The following is a 22,654-nucleotide window of genomic DNA, read 5'->3' on the forward strand; positions in this document are numbered from 1 at the left end:
AAGTCACCAGTCAATATTCTTACTGCTAAGTTCTAGAATAATTTTAAAAAACAAGCCAAACTTTACTTACAGTACTTCGGGGATTTTACCAAGAATGTGTGTCACACACATAACACACTTCACAGTGTACCCTGGCCTAACTGCCATAAAGCAAGCCTATTTTCTGCCTAACTCACACAGCTACTCATTCATGCTCAACAACCACTGATCCGAAACAACTATGAAACAACCAGCACACGCGCACGTATAAACAACAGGACCCAACCAACCAATGTGATATTGAAAGGGTGAGAAAGTGTGTTTGTGTGTGTGTGAAAGAGAGAGAAAGAGAGATGAGAGAGAGAGAGAAATAGACTTACTATAAAGACATAGTAATATAAGTGAAAGAAAAAGAGAATGAGAAAGAGACAGCGAGAGGTAGAGTGACAGAGACAGAGATAGGTAATGTAAATTTGTCACCAGGGCCGCTGGAACCTTTGTCCCTCCTTATCGGTTTGAAGTGGGGATTGTATTAACAAGAGGGCACACAGCGAGGCTACAGCGAGGCTGGTCTTGATAATCATAACACTCAGAGGACTGGATTTCCTGGCGCGTTCATTTGATTTGCAAATCGACAATATTGTTTTTGACTCTACACAATCGTAGTATTGATCGCTAACTGATCGGTTAAATGCTTCAACTTCAACTCTCATCCCCATTGTTTGTGTGTGCGCATACTGTACATTGTACTGTATATTACAATATATCCCACACACACAGACACACACACACATAGTCAAAAGACAAAGGGAGCATATGCAGGTATATGTACACTTTCACGCAGTAACTCAAAGAGGCTCACACCGATACAGACACACCCTTTCCGTGTCACTTTCTGTTCCATTCTCCCTGGCACTCTCACACACACGAACGCAGGTCCGCGCGCTTACCGTACAGGGCCTTGGCGCTGATCTTGCTGTCGGACCGGGCCACCCCACTGCAAGCAGAGGAAGAGGAGGCAGGGTTACGCTGTCTGCCCTTCATCTTTCCCCCTTCGGTCTCGCGCCTACGGTTACTACGCGCCGCGCGCGGGGCCGAGCGACACGGGGCGTGTGGGCAGGAGAGCGAGCACGAGAGCGAGAGGGGAGAGAGACAGCCTGAGGGAGGGCGGGATGCTGTCAGAGAGCCAGGCAAAGCAAACATTCCCCAACAGAGCCGGCTCTGTCGGCCGGGGGGCCCTGAGACGCACCGCGCCCGTCCGCCAAACGCGCCGCGCCCGGTTAGCGGGTTACACGTGTGCGCACGTCCGAATGTGTTTGTGTGCGAGTGCGTATGTCTCTGTCTCGATTGTTATGTGTGTTTGTGTTTGTGTCTTTGTGCGTCCATATGTGTGCATGTGTGTGTGTTTATCTTACATTACATTACAGGCATTTAGCATACACTCTTATCTAGAGCGACTTACACAACACGTGTAGCATTTTACATTGCATCCATTTATACAGCTGGATATACACTATAGTATACTATAGATGGATATATACTATATATTAAATACCTTGCTCAAGGGTACAATGGCAGTTGCCTACCCATTACACTACACAGCCGCCCACTGTATCTGCGGGTACACTGTATGTGTGTATGGATGCATATATGCATGCATGCATGCGTGTATATGTGTGTGTGTGTGTGTGTGTTTGTGTGTGTGTGTGAGAGAGAGAGAGAGAGAGAGAGAGAGACATACAGAGAGAGGCACTCACTTTGTTTCTCTCTTTGGGGATCCCATGTGATTCATGGTTTATAACATTCACCTGTCAGAAACATAGGGCATATGTGTTAGATATACGGTTAATAACATCCGCCTGTCAGAAACAAAGATGGTATATTAGGTTAGATACATGGCTTCTAACTGTCAGAAACAAAGATGGTATATTGGTATGACATAAACAGCCTTCATTTCACACATCAGAAATAGGCGCACTGTAAAGAATCCCCGATTCCTCATTTTCTTATAACCTCCCTATTTTTGAGTCCCCCCCTCCTCCCTCAATACCTCTACTACTCTTTCCCTCAGTCCCTCTGCATCTATCGTCCCATCACCAGTTTCTCAGCTTTCCACCTTCCGCAAACAATAGTCGACTTGTCTTTCTTCCTTTCCTACAACTGTTGCAGGGGTAGCAAATGGACAAACGTAGTTGGCCAACAGCATGGCTGAACAAGGCGGGACTTCTGTCCACCACTTTATCACCCAATACTGCCTCCGTTGGTCAGTCAGGGATCTGCAATCTTTCTGTGGCAGCTGTATCAGCTGTGCAGTCCCCTGGCTGATTCAGAGACTCATGCATGCGTGTTCCTAACATCATCAAGTTAACATTGAGCAATGAAATGCCCAACAGCTGTGACACAGCATTTTTTTAAATTGGAGAAAAAAAACTCCCCCAAAAAAGGAAAGCACATTCTTATTTAAACCTTTTCAGATGTTCAGTTTTGTCTTTGAGTGAACTACATTGACAAACACATGAATTTTCTTTTTGAAGCATGTTATTTGGTATGTTTTTTTAATGTTTTTTTATCAATCACAGGCAGCAAATCCAACGTCCACTTCGTACGGTACATGACACACATGCCCACACTAACAGGGACAGACAAAACGCAGTACAAACGATGATCGGTTTCACGCCAGCGAGGTCACTGGAGCCTGACACTCTGTGAGAAGCTCGCTCCCATATCCTGTGTCACATGAGGCCAAGGGAACCCAGGCAGGAGATGCTGGTCACATGATCTCATGGCAAACATTACAGCAGGGGATGACCTCACTCCCTCACCGACTCCACTAATATCTCTCATCTTTCCGCTTTCACACAAGTCCCCACAAACACCTTTCAATTAGCAAAATAACCAGAAATGACAAAAAAAACGCATATGGCACACAACATACGCAGTCAAGTAGGGTCAACTGCAGCATGCTTCGATGGAGATTAAACACCAGCTTAAACCCCTAGACCACAGAACTGCATTACAACTGGAACAACTATCCAAATCTGTGAAATAAGGATTAACTGCTCCAGTTGTTTTGCAGTTATGTGGTCTAGGGGTTTACACAATTGACCCTTAGACATTCTATTATGAATTAAACTTGAATAACAATACTAAACAACATTCTAGCACTGTTTCAGCAATGTTCCTTGTGAATTGAAGGCGGTATAAAGTTTAAATAAAGAATGTCAATATGAACATGCTGTACTTTGTGATGGAACAGGTATAGAGCAATATAGGTGTAACAGCCTATTTAAAAAATGACAGCTCTGTAATGAAACTCATCTTCACCTATCCCGCTTCCCCTCTCCAGGTTTTTTATACAAACACAAAAACAGACAGACGGACTGTATTTACTCAGCTTAAATGAAGGGAGAGAGTCTATCTCAGCACGCCAATCAATCGCAGGGCACACACACCATTCGCTCACACGCTCATACCTATGGGCTCTCCAATTAGCTTCACCTGCATGTATTTGGACTGTGGGAGGAAACTGGAGCACAAGGAGGAAACACACACAGACATGGGGAGAACATGCAAACTCTACACAGAAAGACCCAGCATCCTCGGTGTAAGGTGACAGCGCTATCCACTGCACCACCGCGCTGACCCACAGAATTCATCGATACGAACTGACTGAACTGGAACCCCAGCCCTGCTTCCGAACATCGCAACACTGAGTCTTCAGCCAGTCAGCACATTAGCAGCCATTTACGGACAACGGTCATGTCATAGATAGGTCTGTCTATGACATCAGCAGACTGTAACTGTAGTCAAGGAGGATGCTGGTTAGACCTAACCTGACCTTACCGGCAGCTAATTCACTTTCCCATCATAACGAGGGGGGTATTTTACAGTAGTGTTGACATTCATTCATAACATGTATTTACACATGCAATGAACTGAAGCCACACAAAGAGCAAGCACACGCATCTGCACACACACACACACACACGTGACCCTGATAAAGCGACCAAGGTACACACTCATAAAGGAACATCTGACATTAAGGGGGATGCACTGCAGAACGTGTACAGAGGCGATTATTTGCATTGTGTCATGCCGATCGTCAGCAGGGCTATTCTTGGCAATCTCGTCCAGCTGCAGTTCCGCCAGTGTTCTCCAGCGTAATTTGGAATGCACCGGAGAGAAAACGTTCCATTGATCATTTGTTTACACATTTGTTATCTACAAACAATATCCATGAATCGTTTGAAATGAATCCATGAACTCTGAAAGAACTGTGACTGTTTACGGCTTGAGTTTGTTTACAAAGAGAAATGCATCCAACAGAGCCAGGTCTCATTCTCCCTGTTGATCCATGGTGATTCATATTACCAAAATAAGGTCAAGTTATTCATACTTGTCCCGGGACTTGCAAAAAAAGCATGACTGCATGCAGAAAATGGGCTCTCCCTCTACAGCCTGGTTCCTCCTGAGATGTTATCCCATCGGGGAGTTTTTTCTCATCACCGCTTGAGGGTTTTCTCCCCATTGGGAATTTTTTACCTCATGTGCTCGCTATTCGGGGGTTTAAGCCTGGTGTTTGCTCTGTTTGCTCTTTTTGCTCTGTCTCTTGCCTTGCTACTCTGTGAAGTGTCTTTGTGACAGTTCTCTGTAAAAAAGCGCTATAAAAATAAAATTGAATTGAATTGAACTGAAATGTGTGCCCGAAGACTATTTGTGTACTCAAGTATCACACGAGCAGGCGATTTGTTACCAACACCTGCACTGTAGAGGATTAAGTGACAGGACACCACTGGTGAGTGAGCCGTCGATGACCTAACAGCCACTGATGTACTGTGATAACTCTCCTTTCAGAAAGTGTCATAGTCCGCAGGTCATTAAACTTTTTTCCAAAATGGAGGATAGATAGCAAACATTGCACAGCTTTTATAACATTATCACATGTTAAATGAGAATATATAATATTATCTCATATGATACTATTCATGAAAAGAACAGGTACAAAACAGCTGGAAACAGAAATAACATAACAATGCTGAGATATGAGGTCACAAGTGAATTAGTTATAAGGAATCATCCCTAATATCCTTATATAAAATATCATGCCAAAATACCTCTTGAACTGCAGAAATAACACAGATATTTGCCCTTTATTCAAAATGAGCTTAAAGCAGATTTGTCTCTGTTTAACTTGGAGGGCCACTGGAGTTTCACTTGGGCACAGTACACAACAGAAAAGCTTTCCTGTCTCTCAGCCTTTATCTCCACATCCACCTTTGTTCTCCATTGTTCTAAGTGCTGGCACACCCCCAGGTTTCGGGCGGGCAACAGTGTAAGAGGAGTAGGAGGATTCACCATGCTGTCATCAGGCTGACACTCATCTTTACAGAGTCTAGTATGGGAATGCCTTGGCGCTTGTCTGGGAAAGTGTCAACAATTTATCATTTAACTAGGTAACAGACACGTAGTTCATTGCACTGAATAACCTTTACGTTAATAACTCATAAATTATGAACAACTTTTTTTCGTTATCGGTCAGAAGGACAAGTTATCGGCTGTACATTTCCATTAGTGAGGGCTTTCACTTTAAGTAAAAGGAAAGTTACAACTCCTCCCACTATTTCAATTCCTTATAATACTCCTGCTTCAACTGCTGTTCCTGATTCTACAACTGCCACCAAAAAGGCAGTAACCTCTCCAAAGGTCTCTATGCAGAGGTGCCAGAACTCAGCTGAATACCAGGAGACTCCCCTGGCTCCCCCTCCCCATGATGGAATTCAGCTGAGGGCATCAACTACCATGCGGCAGACTCCCTTCTGTCAGACACCAGTGAGGGTGCTGGCAAATTGCATAACAATGTCATAAAGCATTTCAAAGAGCACAAGGAAGGGCACTGATAACACAGGCCTCTTGTGTCATATTTCTCACGCTCTGAGTCAGCAGAACACACAAGAGTTACTGAGCAAAACTACTCTTACTTTACGTCTCTGAACTTCTCGATTCAGCGCCCAAAAATGTTTAGCAGACTAATCGTACTAAACGTTCTTATCAGCATCAGTCAAGCTCATGCCATGTGTTATTCATCAGATAACGCGTTAGTGAATGAAAATATAGATAATGCTGGGAAAGTGAAGCATGGATTTGTGTGTCTGATGCAACGAACAACAGAATCTCTGAATCAAGCTTACAGTCTACGACCCCTAACTTAGCATTTAGCACATTGCAATACGTATAAGAATATTTCTCTGTGCTTCGAATGTGCAGAGATTAAAGCATATATTTTTGGATATTGTATTAGAAAATAATTTCTTGCCAGTACAAACCAAGCGGCCAAAACCAGACTTCGTTTTTGAAGCTCATTTCCTGGTGTTGTAGTTCCTGGTTGCTCACTAGCGCCACTACGGATGGCTCCAGTATAGGTGTTTTCATATCCGGTTTCCATGTAAGTCTACGGTACAAATGCGATCAAAATACAAAGTCAATAATTTTTTCTCACAAGAACAAATAGTCATAATAGGTGTATTTTATTCGTCTTATAACTGTCCATGGGTCGATTTCATGATTTATTGCGTCGTTTGGGCACAGTGCCAATATTTGTTCTGGACCAATGAGGTACAGCTTGCGTCACTTCCGGATTACTGCGAAGGCCTGAGCTACAGTAGGGGCTACAATCTGTGGTCACTGGGGTGGGAGGTAGCGTCTCTTGGCCTTGACATTGCGGCTCCGACCACGGTCCACCTGTGCGGAGTCGGAAAATGCAGGCATCCCATTTTGTAGTGGTTTCATTATAGCGTGTGCTATTTACAGCTGCACTAGACGACCATTAAATAATCCTCCTCTGAAGTTTTGCGGTAGCCGAGTCATTTTTACTATTTCCTTTAGCCCACTTAACCAAATAATTAGTTGGCAGAAAGCGTAATCAGCTAACGCTTATTTGCTATATGTGGTAGTCCAGTAGCCTATGCTAAAACAGTTCGCAGCTTCGGCTACCAAGCCATTTGACTAGCTAGCTAACCCTAACCGGCAAATATAACGTGTTTGACGGCTTGTCAGTCGTGTACATTCCGTAAATGTCTACCTGGGCTATGCTGCACGAATGTGACAAAGCTAGAAGCTAGCAAGAAAATAATAATAATTAGAAATTCAATGTACATTATTTTTGTCTTTATGCAACAGGTGGAAACCTTGCTCTTCAAAGTGCGTTGTCATATTTACACGCCTGTAAATCAGTTATTAAAATACTTGGTAGATTTGCTAATCACCGCTGACAGTGTTAATTTTTATTCGGTAAAAAGTGACTTGCGAACGATCGGTCAGCTAGCGTCACCCAGCAAGTAAACACCACAAACGGCGATGGAGGAGTAGCAGTTAATGGCTCATTAACTGACTGTGGCGAAAACCTACGACGATAACTTGCTTGGTTAACAGCAGGTCTACCAGACAGATATGAAAATTAGCCTAGTCAAATCACCAGTAGTCTACACATCTCTGATTGATTGACCATCAGTGCAGTCGATGTTCCCCTGTAGTTCATATTGCTAATGCGTGAGCTAACCACGGATAGCTTACCTAGCTCACTGGCAAGCTGATATGCTAGCTAAGCATATTCGTTTTGCCGAGAAACATAAATTGAAGATAACTGAACATAATTGTATTATTAATGTCATACATATAACGTGATTACATGACACAGTACAGTCACGGATGGAAATTAACCTCTGTAAACATTTGATCATATATTTTAAAACATAACGGCAGACAGTCAGCTAGCCTCAAGTTCGTTCTGCAATCGTTCGTTCAGGTCGATGGGCTTTTCCGCACCGGACTGTCAATCACATTGTAAAAATCAAAAGACCGCTTAACTCTATGGTTTTGGCTCCAAATCGAGAACATGGCCGCGCCCGCCATTGAGCTTCAAAACGTGTTTTACAGACCCACGGAGAGGCAATGGGTGACGTCACAGCAGCTTTGTCCATATTTTTTTACAGTCTCTGGTACAAACCTGCTGTAAAACTGCTATTGAAAAGCAAATCAATTTTTTTTAATTTTTTTTTTTAATATTTGGTATGGGTTAAATATTGTGATACGATGGGTAGACATTCAAACAGTACCACCTACTTGTATGCAGTGTAAAAGCTTGTGTACTGAGCAAGGCTTAACAATGTGTGATGCTGTGGCACCTCATTTCTGATCAGGCATGGATGATAGTTTGTTCTAGCCCAGTGGTGTCAAACTCGTTGCCATGGAGGGCCGTGTGTATGCAGGTTTTCATTCCAGCCTCAGATCTTGATTATATAATTAGTTAAATTATTTGCTGAATTAGGGATGCAGGTTTGTGCACAATGGTGACCCGCATTGTCTAAATAAAAATTTTCTTATATTCTGTGCTTCAATGCAGTTAAACACATATGGCTGAATGAGTAATTGGACTCAATTAAGGCAGCATTAATTGGTTGGAATGAAAACCTGCATACACACGGCCCTCCATGGCAACAAGTTTGACACCACTGTTCTAGCCTGACCATATGGCAGTATCTGATGGAAGCTCCATTCCACAAGAGTACAGGTCCCGGGTTTTCAATTTCACATAGGACTGGCACAAATTTAATCACTTGAGCCACTAACTAGCATAGTACGCTGATCAAACTTAGTCAAACTGTCGAATGAAATACGCTGTATCTCCGCAACCTTTTCCACATGGAAAATGTTGCGTTAGCTGGGACGTGTAAGCATTTTATAATCCGAAATATCAACCATCAATGAATTAAAACCCGGACGTAAATCTGAAATAAACTTTGACTCGCCCACTGATATGAAAGGTAGTGTCATATTACAGCTCTGCAGTACTGGGATGGGCTGCAGGTTTATAGGTTCAGATTATTGAAGATACAGTGCTGTAAAAAAAAAAAAAAGTATTGCCCCCTTCCTGATTTCCTCAATTACTGCATATTTGTCACACTGAATGGTTTCAGATCTTGTACGTTAGACAAAGGGAACCTGAGTAAACACAAAAAACATTTTTATTATTATTATTATTATTTCATTTATAGAAAAATGTTATCAAACACCCATATCATTCATGTGAAAAAGTAATTTCCCCCTTCGTTACTCAATCAACTAATTAACCTAATTTAATTGATAATTAGATTCAGTTGATTGAACACAGCCAGGCTCGATTACAGTTAGCCCTGTTGAATCTAAACCTCACTCATACTCAGGGGCGTGTCAACGGGTGGGCTGGGGTGGGCGTTGCCCACCCAGAGATAAGCCTTGCCCACCCAGAGGAATCATCTGCCCATCCAATGAAAACTCTGAAAAAATCACCATTATAGCTATTTTTTTGAACGGTCATAGTTTTCTGTAATTTAGTATTGGTCATCAAAAAATGCACTACTTTCCTATTGGCCATTTTGAAGGTGTGGGTGTGTTTAGTCAGTGCTGCTCCTTTACGTTATCGCCAAACCACGAAACTTCTTCACACATGTGGTACGGACATGGACACGTGGTTAAGTGAACTGCAAAACCTGTTTGTAGCTAGCGACTCTCAGCAATCCAGTTAAAACTGTTAATACTTTTGATTCTTGTTCATTCTTTTCTCTTGTTCTTATAAGTTATATTAGTAGTCTCGCATAGTTTCACAGTTGAGTTTGCACGTTTTGCAAGCTGCGTGTTTCTTTTAAGTTACCAGCTCACTTGGTGGCCATTGGTTTAGTGATTAGCCAGCTAGCTAGCCACCATTTTTGTATAGCCGTTTCCGTGGATAAAATCGCATTTATAATTGTTATTTTCTGTGTTAAAAACATTTAATTCATATTCAGGGAGATAGCCAACTACTCGCAAGTTAGATGACACGTGTAGCCGTTTATTAATACCATCGCACCGTTTCAGGCTGAAAAATAACCTGTTAAAACAGAGAAATTGCCGAGTTAAGAATCTTTATCGCCGCAGAATGCAGCAAATATGGCAGCGTTGGCATAGCAACGGACGCCGCAACAAAACTTCACACGCACGTCACAACAGGTACAACTGCTGTTTAGAATGTCATTGCATCGTTTTTGCAGACCGGATCAAAATCGGCATGACATTACCAAATGAGACATTTTTTTTTTCATGGGGTAATGGCCCTGGACCCCCCTACAGAAAATGGATACTGTAATTGTATTCCTTTTGCCCATCCCCCCCTTCTCAAAATTAAACTACGCCCATGTTTACATACCCTATTTATGAAAAGCCACATGTTTGTGGTTGCCCACCCAAATAATCCAAATGCCCACCCAAAGATGACATCCTAGTAACACCTCTGCTCATACTGAACCTTACCATCAAAGTGAATCAGTCACCACAAAGTTTCTACAAGCACACTATTCCAAGATCAAATGATATTTGAGAAGAGATTAGAAAAAAGTTGTTGACATCAGTCTAGAAAGGGTTACAAAGCCGTTTCTAAGGCACTGGGACTCCATTGAACCACAGTGAAAATCCCTATCTCCAAATGGAAAACGCTTGGAACAGTGGTGAATCTTCCCAGGAGTGGCTGACATGCCAGAATTTCTCCAAGACTGCTACGACAACTCATTCAGGAAGTCACAACAGGCACTCCAGAAATACGTACTCATGAAGAGAACTGCGCAACTGCACCATGGTGGTTACAGTCTCTGGGTGGTGCCAGTATTGTAGGTGTATCATGCAAGATTCCCATTCTTGTGATACGGGTTCGATTCCCGGCTGGCGCAACAGCTCTGTCCTCCGCTGATAACGTGCGGTGATTAGTTCATTTTTATTTCTTCTAAAGTGCCATAGCGTCCGCTGTTATGAAATTGTTATGTAAGTGCCAGACACAAAGATCTGCACACCGACACGACAGCATGGGCAGATACAGGCAAGTGTCCCTGGTGGTCTAGTGGTTAGGATTCGGCGCTCTCACCGCCGCGGCCCGGGTACGATTCCCGGTCAGGGAATGTTTTCGTAACACTCTGTAAACATTGCCATCTTTACTGTGAGTATTCCAGGCTTGTGGAAATCTCAAATCATGCCTTTCACTGTGATAGCCCTACGAAGACTGTCCTATGGCCTGTAGCATTCCAGAAGAGAGAGCAGAAAGAAAACAAGCAATTCGTAGAATCACATTTTAACCGCTCACCTAAGGATGGCTCTGATAATTATTAAAGTCCTACCTTTTACCAGCTGGTCCATCGAATGCTAGCGGAGACGAGGAAGTGACGCATGTGCACTTGAGAGACATGTCTCGCACTCCACCTTTTCACAGGAGAGGCAAGAAATGTTGCTAAATCATTATTTGGTAGAAATGTAGTTGATGACAGGATCACATTCCGGAAGATCAAATATATTTCTCACCTAAATTTATAAATTCTAATCCTTGCGTGAACATGCAAAATTTTGTTAGATGTTGGTACTAGTTAGTCCTCTGTCTATCTATCTCCCTCCTTGTATTGCCCTAAATTAGTCATTTATTATTTTTCTGTGGTTGACACCTCGCTTAATTTGGCAGTGCGATATGATGTATCATTGTTTTGTTTTTGCGCCGCTTTCTGAAACAGATAAAAGTGATGGCTCTTGGCTAATGCTAGCGATTTTCTGGCTAATGTCATTCTGTCATTTCTGTCGACAGTGTTTTCCAGTGGAGTCTGATGCAACTTCTTTCTGGCTCTGCAATTCTTATAATTTCCATGTCAACCGGACAGCTGACCGCAAGCTTGATCAGAATGTAGGCTAAATGGATTGGGAAAGATGTTTGCAAATTTCTGCTTGATTTCTATGATGGTTGGCTGCACAGTACAGCTACATAATCAGTCTCTTACAGGCTAAATTAGTTTCTGTTTTATATCAAAAATAAAGATCTACATTACTTACACAGCCTTGGTGTTAACACCTTGAATCAACTCAGCCAGCGTTTGGAACAGTGTGGTCTTGATCAAATGTCCCACTTGACAAACTTGAGTGGAAAACAAGCATTATCTGAAACTTGAAGATAAACAGCGGGTTGATTCGTCCTGCATGATTCAGACGCAAACTAGTCTGGGGACACGACGGCATAGAGTGGGCATGTATCCCTGGTGGTCTAGTGGTAAGGATTTGGCGCTCTGACCGCCGTAGCCTGGGTTAGATTCCCGGTCAGGGAATGTTTTCGTTATACTCTGTAAACGTTGCCATGGCTATCTTTACCGTGAGTATTCCCGGCTTGTGTAAATCTCAAATCTTGGCTTTCACTTTGATAGTCCTGCGAAGACCGTCCTACGGCCTGTAGCATTCCAGAAAAGTGCAGAGAGAGTGGAAAGAAAACACGCAATTCGTGAAACCGCCTTTGAACTGGTCACCTAAGGATGGTTATGATCATTATTCTCCCTTTTACCAGCTGGCCCATCAAATTTCTAAGGCACTGGGACTCCACTGAACCACAGTGAAAGTCATTATCTCCAAATGGAGAACACTTGGAACAGTGGTGAATCTTCCCAGGAAAAAATACTGCTAACCAAGAGAAACATCAATGCTCATCTCACATTGCAAATAAACACCAGGATGACTCCAAAGCCTTTTAGGACAATTTTCTATGGGCAGATGCATCAGAAGTGGAATGTTTTGGATGACATGGGTCCATTATATCTGCCATAAAGCAAATAAAGCACTCCACAGGAAGAACATCATACCAACAGTCAAACCTGGTGGTGGTAGTGTGCTGGTGAGGGGACACTTTGCTGCCATGGGACCTGGACGACTTGCCATTATTGAGGGAACTATGGTATGAATTCTACTCTGTACCTGAAAATTCTTACTGAGAATGGCTGGCCATCTGTCCGTGAGCTGATAAAGCTGAACCTGGAGATTATGCAGTAAGACAATGATCCAAAACACAAAAGCAAGTCCACATCTGAATTGTTGAAAAGAAACAAAATGTTATGGAGTGGCCAAGTCAAATTCCTGACTTGAACCCAATAGAGATGCTGTGGCAGGACCTAAAACAAGCAGTTCATGTTCGAAAACCCACCAATCTGTCTGAATTAAAGCAGTTCTGCAAAGAATAGTCAGCTAAAATTCCTCCACAACGGTGCGAAAAATGATAGCAAATTATATGAAGCATTGGGTAGCACTTATTGCTGCTAAAGGTGGTGCAACCAGTTAAGTTTAAAAGGGCAATCACTTTTTCACATGGGTGATATGGGTGTTTGGTAACTTTTTTATCAAGTAAATAAAATAATAATTATTTTAATGAATCTTGAATCGTGGGTAAAACACAGAATACCCTTGAGTACAGTACCTGAATTGCTTCAGTATTTGCAACTCAATCTATCTATCTATCTGCGTAACATGTACAAAGCTAAGCTGACTAAGATGTCTGGAGAGGTTTGTCAGCTGAGCACAAGACTGATGTAAGCACCTGAGACTGGAAATTGACTTAAACCAGACACTTTCATTATATTGGACAGGAACTGGCCACTATGCTATATCTATTTGGTTCTACTGCTGCAATGTATAATATAAAGAAATTTAGAAGGCGTAAGTATTTGCATGGGCCAGAGCAATCATTGGTTGTCGCTTTGTGATTTTCTTCTCTTCAGTCTGTAACCAAATTGTCAAGTCAGCATACTTGTCAGACAAATGTACTTGGCATTCAGTTAGGTAATGTGTGGATTTACTATGAGTTTGTGTGTAGTCTTACCCGGTGCAACCGAAGCAGGGTGTTATCTTGATTATCTGACTCCAAAACAGGGCTTTAACATTTCCTCTGTGCTGACAGTTATGCATAGACAGAGGAGACTGATGTCCGCCAGTAGTGTTTCTCTATACGGATCAATATCTTACCTGGTAGATGCGGACATGTTTTTGGCTTGTGTAGCCTGCATAAATACAATTGTGCATCACTAGTGTATAGGCAAGTGACTACGGGGTGCAGATATCCTGAGTTCTATGTGTATGTTAGGACCCTAAACTGCTAGGTGTGCAGTGGTAAGAGTCAAAGAGGAATGCCTGGTTAAAATGAATGTAGTTAATTGTTCAATGTGTTCAGCAATAATGACAATATACAATGGTGCAAAAGTGTGTGTGGAAATGGCTATATGCACATGCATATGCGCAGGGAACTGTGTCGACGAGTCTCCCCAAACCCTTGCACTTCTCTCATATATAAGGAAATAGTCATCAAATAAAGACGCAATCATGAAAAAACAGTGCAACAATGAATCCTGGTTGCGCCATCTCTGTAAGCATTTCACTGGGTTAACCTTGAAGATGACACACCAATTGTTCCCCATGACATTGACTTTCCAACAATACAAAACATGATTACACTGTATTATGGAGAACCTAAGTTTTACATAATGCTGTTCCAATTGGATGTTTTGCAACTGAGCACTGTCTCTTAATCACACTTGCTGACTCCTTGTCAGCACAGTAAACAGTCTGTTTTATTTCGGGGTCTGATAAGAGGCAGACTTCTGTGAACTTCCCTACAAAAATGAGTATTATGTAGTGCTGTATTTGTCTTACATAGGATAACTGCTGTAGTCATGAGAGACAGATTCCAGCAGGCAACGAGCAGGCAGCAGTTAGCTGGCTGTTATGGCGTCACACACTCACTGGCTGTTAACCTGGCCTTCCTCGCAAAATGGCTGCTCAGTTGCCAAATTATGGAAAAACATTCCACCAAAAGCATAGCACGGAACAATAGTGACCTGCTATTCTACATTAACAGATATGGCCCAATGTTCCTGGACAGAATATCAAACCCACATAAACAAAAACAGTAAAAAGCAAGTCAGTTATAGCTAGTCCTTACAGTATCCCCTCTCATTCCTCAAGATAAATTCCAAAATCTTAAAAAATAAAATAAAAATGCTTTCAGAAATTCACATAAATTATAACTATTGCTTAAATCGGCACAGGTCCAAAAATAACATTAAGTACTCAATGATGACATGCTCTCGAAACAGTTTGCTCCTCATGTAGATTTATTAAGATCATGAACATTCATTAAGATTTACTTTCTTAGTATATTGTGTGCAGTTCTGTTGGTCTCCAATTGATAAATGGCATCTGTTTTAGATATCTGCTGTCTTACCTATACTAACCTTGCATTATACCTCAATATAGTGATAGATGCCTTATACTGGCAACACATATTAGGTCTGTGAAACGTTCTTTTAATTGCGTGTACCTCTCAGTGATTTTTCCAGTGTCATGCATGCTTCATTTATTTAAACTATTAGGTCTATCTGAAAATGAGAGCCAACTAAATTCATTGTTTAATTTATGTAGCAAAGATTCGTAGTCAGCGCATTAATTGTTTACAATTGCCGTTACCGTGATAACCATTTCAATCATGCAATTGTGCCATATTTGTGTCATCTTCAATATTTACTCGAGAACGGAATGCATTTCCGAAACGTTTACACGACCTCAGTGGAACCATTCAGCTAATGAACACTGTTCCGACCACCATTAGGTTAAAAAAAAAATTTTTTTTTTAAACTAGGAAAGTAAGGTGTTCTTACCCACCGCAGGATCCCAACGCGGTCTCTAGTCCTGTACACTTTTCGACTGTATATCTTTTGATCCAACTCTAGTAGATCAGCCTATCAGACGCGGTAGGTTGCCATGTATGTCCACAAGTAGCTTACAGTAGCTATCGCTTTTGAACTTTGGTCTTCGATCTATAATTATATTATTTCCTTGGTCGTGTGTTCTCTTTGTAGTCAAGGGGGACGCTGGTGCTTGTTGTTTCCTTCGGAGTACTTTTTAATTAATGCATCGTATCGGTTGCTTGAGATGTCAGAAATTAGTAGATCATTCTCGAGCGAGACAGGCAGTCCGTGCTACTGAGCAACAGGTGACTCTGCAGGTAACTTCACCTGCGACTTTAAGGGGGAGGAGCACGGGGGCACCGAGAGGGCAGCAATAGCAATTACATAAGCCTTACGTTGAATACGTTTTAAAATGATGGTTTTCCTGCAAGTATGAACTAAGTAATAGTAATAATGTTAATAGGCTAAAACCAGATACTGTTTGGCAGCCTGGCATTTATCAGTCTCATCCTTGAATGAAAATGGAAGTGATACCTGAACCACATTTGTATGCAGTTGTATGGACCTGGCCACTTATCAATCAGCCAATCATTTATGGTCACAGAGCAATGATCAGTGAAGGAGGAACAAAGATGTACCGCCATTTTGCACTTGCAATACAGTAAGTGTTTCCCATTAACAATATATTCACTGGACATTTGTGTATTTTACTCATTTTACTCACACTAATTTAATGCTTACTGAAATGCATCTGAAATCTGAAAATGTCTAGCACCTTCTCTCTTTGATGGTGACAGATCCTCTGGGAAAGCACTGTAGCATTTATTAATTCAATGTGTTTTTCAAAAACCTTTTCGATAAGCGTCCTGTGTGTAATCACCTGGCTTCCCATCTGTTCCGCTTGTCCCCGAAAGGCCTTTGTTCCCAAAGGTATGCGATTTAGAAAAACAGGCTCCCCTGTAAGAGGCTGAGGAAGTGGAGCAGCAGTATGGAACGCTGCTCAGGGCTCAGTGTCACAGGGTGCTGGGAATGTAATCAAAGGCCCGGTTCTCGGAGCGGCCAGCTTTCTGCTTGATTAAAGTCCTTGGGCACTCTGTCTTCCTGCGCAAAACATATGGCAAATGTCAAATTTACCAAAATGGATTTCAGTTTAACCTGTTCCAGAAAACCTGGCAATGCTAGATGTGGGCCGAGGAGAAGCGTCGGGATGTATTGTAGGGGGGGGTCATGGCCCCCATAATTTTTATCTGTTTTGTCTTCCCTCCTAAGCAGTGAAGAGGATTGTACTGACAAAACTAGCGTGCTATTCAGTTACCCTGTGCTGTTCAACTTGCGGCTCTCTAATTCAGCTCTCCCACTAACAGTAGTTGCTACTTTGCTATCACTGCATTGGACGTGTGTGTTGAAGGTCGGGTCAGGAATTTTTCTAACCCCCCGGTCATCTAACTCCCATCTTCTGCTGAAAATAAACATTCCACAGACCGCTAACTTATGCCCAGTCACACATCAATTAGCCCTGACACTGCCATGCATGGCCTTATAGGTATTCCAGAACTATGTGCACACAAAGATAATGTGTTAGTGACAGGAACCATGGAAACCCACAGTGACCTCCTGAACCAAGCTGATCATTAACCCCAGCTGTCACTGAAAACAGATGGGCTGTGTGAGCAGGGAACTCTTTGAGGTCAGTGCAGAAGTACAGAGAGAGAGAGAGACAGAGAGAGAGAACAATAAAATGGTGCATACAGTAATACACGTCTATATTGTATAATAACACAGAGGTCAGGTCATATAGCAACAAGTCATCACTGTGGTACACAACACTGTGGTTGTGCTTTATGCAGTCTGTGTGCTACTGAATATAAAAAACTGAACTGTTACATCTTTCAGTGAAGCAGCATCATGCTGCATAAGACTATTAGCCTTATGCAAAACTCTCCAGTTGCTGAGGCTTATTATGCCCTTAATACAGCTGTGAAATTACTCTCAAGACAATGAGCCCCATTGCATTAAGTGTGATTGTGAATATAGGTCATTCATAAATTTTGTTTTTTCATGAGGAATATCAAAAACTACAACAAAAATAACCTTAACCTTAAATGTAAGTGTTCCAGAAATATCTTGAGAACTACCTGGACCGATCTAGAATGTTATGACCTTTTTTTTTTACGATCCTGAACCGCAACCTGTGAGACTTTTCCAGATACAATCTCCCAACCCAACCAGAACAGTGCTACTTACAAGTCACATATTTTTAAAGGAACATGGAGTATTATAAGGGGGTTAGTGGGTCGGGAACAAAGTGAACAGTGTTGCATATTAAACTGCATTTTTGATAAGCATATGCTGGTTTAAAGAGAGCTGCAGGTGACGAATGAAATGCTTGTCACATTATTGGTACCTCTCTTCATTATTGTTTTAAAAAACTACTTCTTCTTCAAACCTACTGGTTCAGGCATCACATTGTTGTATCATACACCTAGCACCCAGTACAGTATCTGATCCCTCGAAACCCCGCATGAAATCTAATCTTGTCACTCTACCAGATCATTGTTAGCCACTGTGAGTAATTTAATGAAAGGCAATATTGCTGTAATGGATTATATATTATCTGGTACCGTGTTTACACTGTAATGTAAGACAATATCACTCATTAGCCTTATGGAAATATTGTATGTGCACATTAGGAAGATATAGTTATGGTGCTCTTATGGATAACTTTTCAGCGCTATGTTTCTTAGGAAAAGAAGACTATTGTAAGATAGTGTTTTAGTTTTTGTAGTTTCAGGCTCGATCTATTTGTTCTGGTCTGTTTTGTGTCTGTATTCCTGTACTGTGTTTTCTTGCTGTTGCTGTGCATTTAATGTATTTTGACACTTGATACTTCCTGGATACTGTGCACTCCCAGATAAATGCTTTAAGAAACAAACATAACATAGCTACCATTCAAAGGAAATGTTCTAGTCATACTGTGTTCCCTGAAGTTTTTTAATACTTGCTCATGCCTTTATATTGTGTGTGTGTGTGTGTGTGTGTGTTGTGTGTATATGTGTTTTATTTTATTTATTTTAGTTACCTGTTTTTCTGGTGAGGGAATGCAACTGGACAAGGCAGGCTTTTTTACACTGTTTACAACTGCTCTCTGATGATGCTAAGGCACGAGTAGTGGATTCTAGATGGCAAAGAGGCTAATTGGAAAGACCCACATTGCACTTAATTTATTTTTATTTTTTTATAAATACATTGAAGATTTTATAAATGTTCCACAGTTTTTGTTTTAAGCAGTTCTCATTAAACAAACCTCTCCTTTAAAATATTTTTTTTTTAGAAAACACTGGTAGAAAGTAGGGTAATGAAGAGTACTCTTTCTTCCAGAATGACAGATATTTCAGTTAGCTTGCAGTACGGAATTTATTTACTATGGAAGGTTACCCTCTAGTGGTAGACTTGCTGTATGAAGACATAATTTTATTCAAGGAGCCGGGCTGTGTATTCCTTGAATTAATCCTAACATGGGCACATTTATATTTACTTCTACTCATTTTTCAAATGTTCTTACCAGAGTGACTTACAGATTATTGCCTGTATTAAGGGAACATAAAAAATAAAAAATAGCAGCAATAGTCTCTCACGCAATCAAAACAAAGCCATTGTGTTAAACAATGTCATAACAGTCAGTTGAAGGGGGCAAACTGAAACAGTCAAAAACTAAAAATGCTGTAACAGCAATGGTATTTAAACTCTGGGCTGTGCTACTACCATCAGTCCAATGTTCTTGCTGGTGCTTTGTCTGAGCCTCTGTTTTTTGTTGTCTTTGTTGCGCCTGTCAGGCACACCATCATCATTGAAAATGGGAACCTGTTCTTATTTGACCCGCCGGGTTAAATAAAGGGTTGTGTGCGCTGGGCAGTGCTGACAATGACAACAAACATGCCAGCAGAACCTCTCAGAATGTTAGCTCAAGGGTGTCAGGTGCTCTTTCCAGAGGGTTGTGTTTCACAAATGGTTACCATTAGCAATTGTGCATTTGTACAGTTCCGTTTCTAGCACACGGGAAATGTGTTTCGGATGCGGCAATGTGTAAAAAGCAGCATACAAGTCATACAGAGATCTTTTCTCCTTTTTTCAGAATGTTTTTCAGAAAAGTGAGAAGTATCAATGATCTCTTTCTTTAAAATCTGAGACTTGGGGGAAGAGCAGAGGTTATGCATGTGGTCTTTGAGGTAGAATGCCCTGACCAGCGCCAGTGCTGTGTTAAAGAGGAAATGCAGTCATTAAAACTGGCAGTGAAATAGAGCTGGGCAACAAGCTCTCAGGAACGAATTAGGGCCATTGTTTGTGATTTAGGGCACTTGTTAATGAATTAGGATCCCTTGTTAATGAATTAGGGCCCTTGTTAGTGATGTAGGGCCCCCATGGTGAATTATAGTCTTTAGTAGTAAACTATGACCAGGCAGTAAGCCCTTGGTAGTGAAGCTGGCCCATTGGTTGCTCTTCAGCCTATGGGTGATCAGACGTAAGCCACTATAGACTGTAACATCTTTGATGTTGTTCCATGTTCAGATATTAAAGTTTGCGACATTGGTCTGCTGGTATAACCACAGACAAGACTACTACTTTCTCTATGACCTTAGCACAGCTCCCATAGCAAATATTTTTGCACCATCTTGGCATGTAATAAATAAAACTGACAGACCAGCAACCCCATCTCATTGGGCAGCATCTATTAAAAATGCTTCACATAATACATTCAGTATGTCCAGTTGGAGGACTGTAACCCTATGTGAATGCGCTGTTAGAGTATGGCATCACCATTCAGCAGGTGGGACCATTACAACCGATAGGACGGCACTAGCAGCACTGTGGCCTTGGTCTTGTCGCCCACAAAGCCAGTTCAGTCCCTTGCAGGTCCAGGAAAGCAGCATGATAAGCTGGACTGTATGGGCCATTCAAATAGTTTCATTTGGTTTGCTAAATAGCACATGTTTGTAGTGTGATTAGCTATATGAGCTTGTCTGATGTTTGCTATTCTGCTTGTATGTTGTGAAAGGGATTTACATGCACACACACAAAAAAATGGCTTTACTAACAGAATGGAAATATATGCTACAACGATTTACCAGAGAACTCTTTATTATCCCGGAGAGGGTATTTGAAAATGGAAAATTCCAGTGACAGGACTCACAGTAAAACCTGACTAGTTTAATTTTTCTATCCTTTCCAGCCGCCACTGAGCGGTGACTGTCGCCGTGACAGAGCACCTGAACGCGTCGGAGAGCGCACGAGTTTGTATTCCGAGTCCGTGTGACAGCCAGCCACAAAGATTCTACACACACCGTGACAAGGCTGATTAGAATCGGAGCCAAACAAGCGATGGTCTCACTGGTAGTGAATATTCATGGCCACCTGCCTGCACCGGAACATCGCGTTCAACAATGTAAGGCCAGAACTGTCAATACGCAGCATTAAGTCAGACTGCACGCCGATGAATAAACGATTCCTAATAAAACACTGCCGTCTTTGTATTAGCCATTTCCCATGCTACCCCGCATTTGTCTCTGAACATTGCATTGGTATCCTCGTTGGCCAAACAAACAAACCGTTTCAGTTATATAGCTTGCGAACACAGGGAGTCGCAGGACTGATACAAAGTAACAAAGTTACTCCTTTTCATTCAGGTTGTCCAGATTAGAGCAGTATCTCAAGCAGTGGCACTCTTTAAAAGGGTTTGCGAACATATTTAATTGACCTTACTGTTTTTTTTGTTGTTCTTGCTTTTTTGAGAATTGAGGACATTTTTTTGCCCGCTGGCTCTCAGTTAATTATTAAGGTTTTGCATTTATGTTTCAGAAGTGCACTGTTGTCTGTCGTTAACTATTCATAAGTCTTTACTAATGAGTCTTAATTCATTAAAAATAAGTTTTTGAAGTGTGCCACATATTTTGACATACATATAAAGAAACTAATTTCATCAAGTGCAGCATGGTTCATACTTCACAGTGTCAGAAGATTCAGAGAGACCGAGCAAGAGCAACTCTCTGCTTTATCCCCAGAGTGTGATGAGGTCCTAGGCTGGGCATGGCACAGCAGTAGACTGACTCAGCTAGGCCTGAGAGATAAAGTGGCTTTCAGCACAGTGTCTGACTCATTTTTTTTTTTCAACAAAGGAAGCTGAAGAGGAAGCAGACCGGGAGAGATGCCGCTGAAAGAGAACTGAGAGCATCAGGAATTGAGGTTAAGGGTGCTTCAATACAGTAGGTTAGAGGATGTGCCAGAATGACCATCATTTCCTGCTTGCGCAAGAAAGTAAACACAGTAGGAATTTTCGCCCACAAACATTCACACACATGTATACACCCACAGTACAATCCCTCACGCACTACATACAGTGAGATTGAGCATCTAGAAAAAAAACTTGAATTCAGTCACTGATTTTCATTTCCCCAGCGTGTCTGACTTCCTTGCGTAAGACTGGAAAACTTCTTTGTGACTCCGCCCATTTCTGCCATTGGCTGTAAGCTTTGCATTCCGCCCTGCTTCTTGGCACAGTGAAACTCTGCTTGTTGAGTGCTATGATGAAGTAACGCACACTGAAATTCCATTCATGTCGACATCATTAGTCACCTGGAACACAATGTTGTGCCATTTCTGACAATTCTGGTACTTACATCTAATCATTCATTATATTGTTATTTCCTGATCAATAAGTATTCAAATAAGCCAGTACCTATATTAGCCATGGTTATATATGTAAATATAACATAAAAATATATATGTACATGCATAACCATGGATAATAAAGTATTATACACATAACAGCAGGGACTACCTGTATTTTAAAGAATTGAGGCATAAGACCATGTTGCTCTAGGAAAATGCATATAGGTTGTTCCATTTGTTTCCATTCTGAAAATGTAAAATTATGAACTGAATATCAAGGTAGTTGTTTGACTGATTAAATTGAAACAAGTGGAAAAAGATGTGTTCTGTCATAACAGGAAATATGACCAATGTCAATGACTTTCCTGCATGAATCTGTATCGTTAGCAATGTTCACTTGACCGATCACCTCTATCATAAATAGCCCTAAATCTAAATAACTGCCAGAATAAGCACTACCACCACAGTATTTTTAC

The 22,654-nt window shown here is 41.6% G+C and overlaps 1 protein-coding gene and 1 non-coding gene across 3 annotated transcripts in view; one reads left to right on the forward strand and one right to left on the reverse strand.

Annotated features, from left to right (window-relative positions):
- Positions 1-15,785, reverse strand: part of LOC118228311 (epidermal growth factor receptor kinase substrate 8-like protein 2) — a 48,474-nt gene extending 32,689 nt beyond the window's left edge. Inside the window, exons 1-3 of one of the 2 annotated variants that reach the window (XM_035419754.1) lie at positions 15,486-15,785; positions 1,737-1,787; positions 930-976 (exon numbers count right to left, since the gene is read on the reverse strand). In XM_035419754.1, the coding sequence (XP_035275645.1) occupies positions 930-976; positions 1,737-1,771 (82 nt within the window). In that variant the 5' untranslated portion in view covers positions 1,772-1,787; positions 15,486-15,785. Of the gene's footprint in view, positions 1-929; positions 1,119-1,736; positions 1,788-15,485 lie in introns of those variants that run through there. The other variant, XM_035419753.1, reaches the window with a different exon arrangement.
- On the forward strand, positions 10,866-10,937 carry trnae-cuc. The gene has a single exon. It is a non-coding gene; the product is annotated as a tRNA-Glu (tRNA).
- Positions 15,786-22,654: the final 6,869 nt, after the last annotated feature.

The sequence above is a fragment of the Anguilla anguilla genome, chromosome 5 (assembly GCF_013347855.1).
Source record: "Anguilla anguilla isolate fAngAng1 chromosome 5, fAngAng1.pri, whole genome shotgun sequence".
Classification (NCBI taxonomy): Eukaryota; Metazoa; Chordata; class Actinopteri; order Anguilliformes; family Anguillidae; genus Anguilla; species Anguilla anguilla.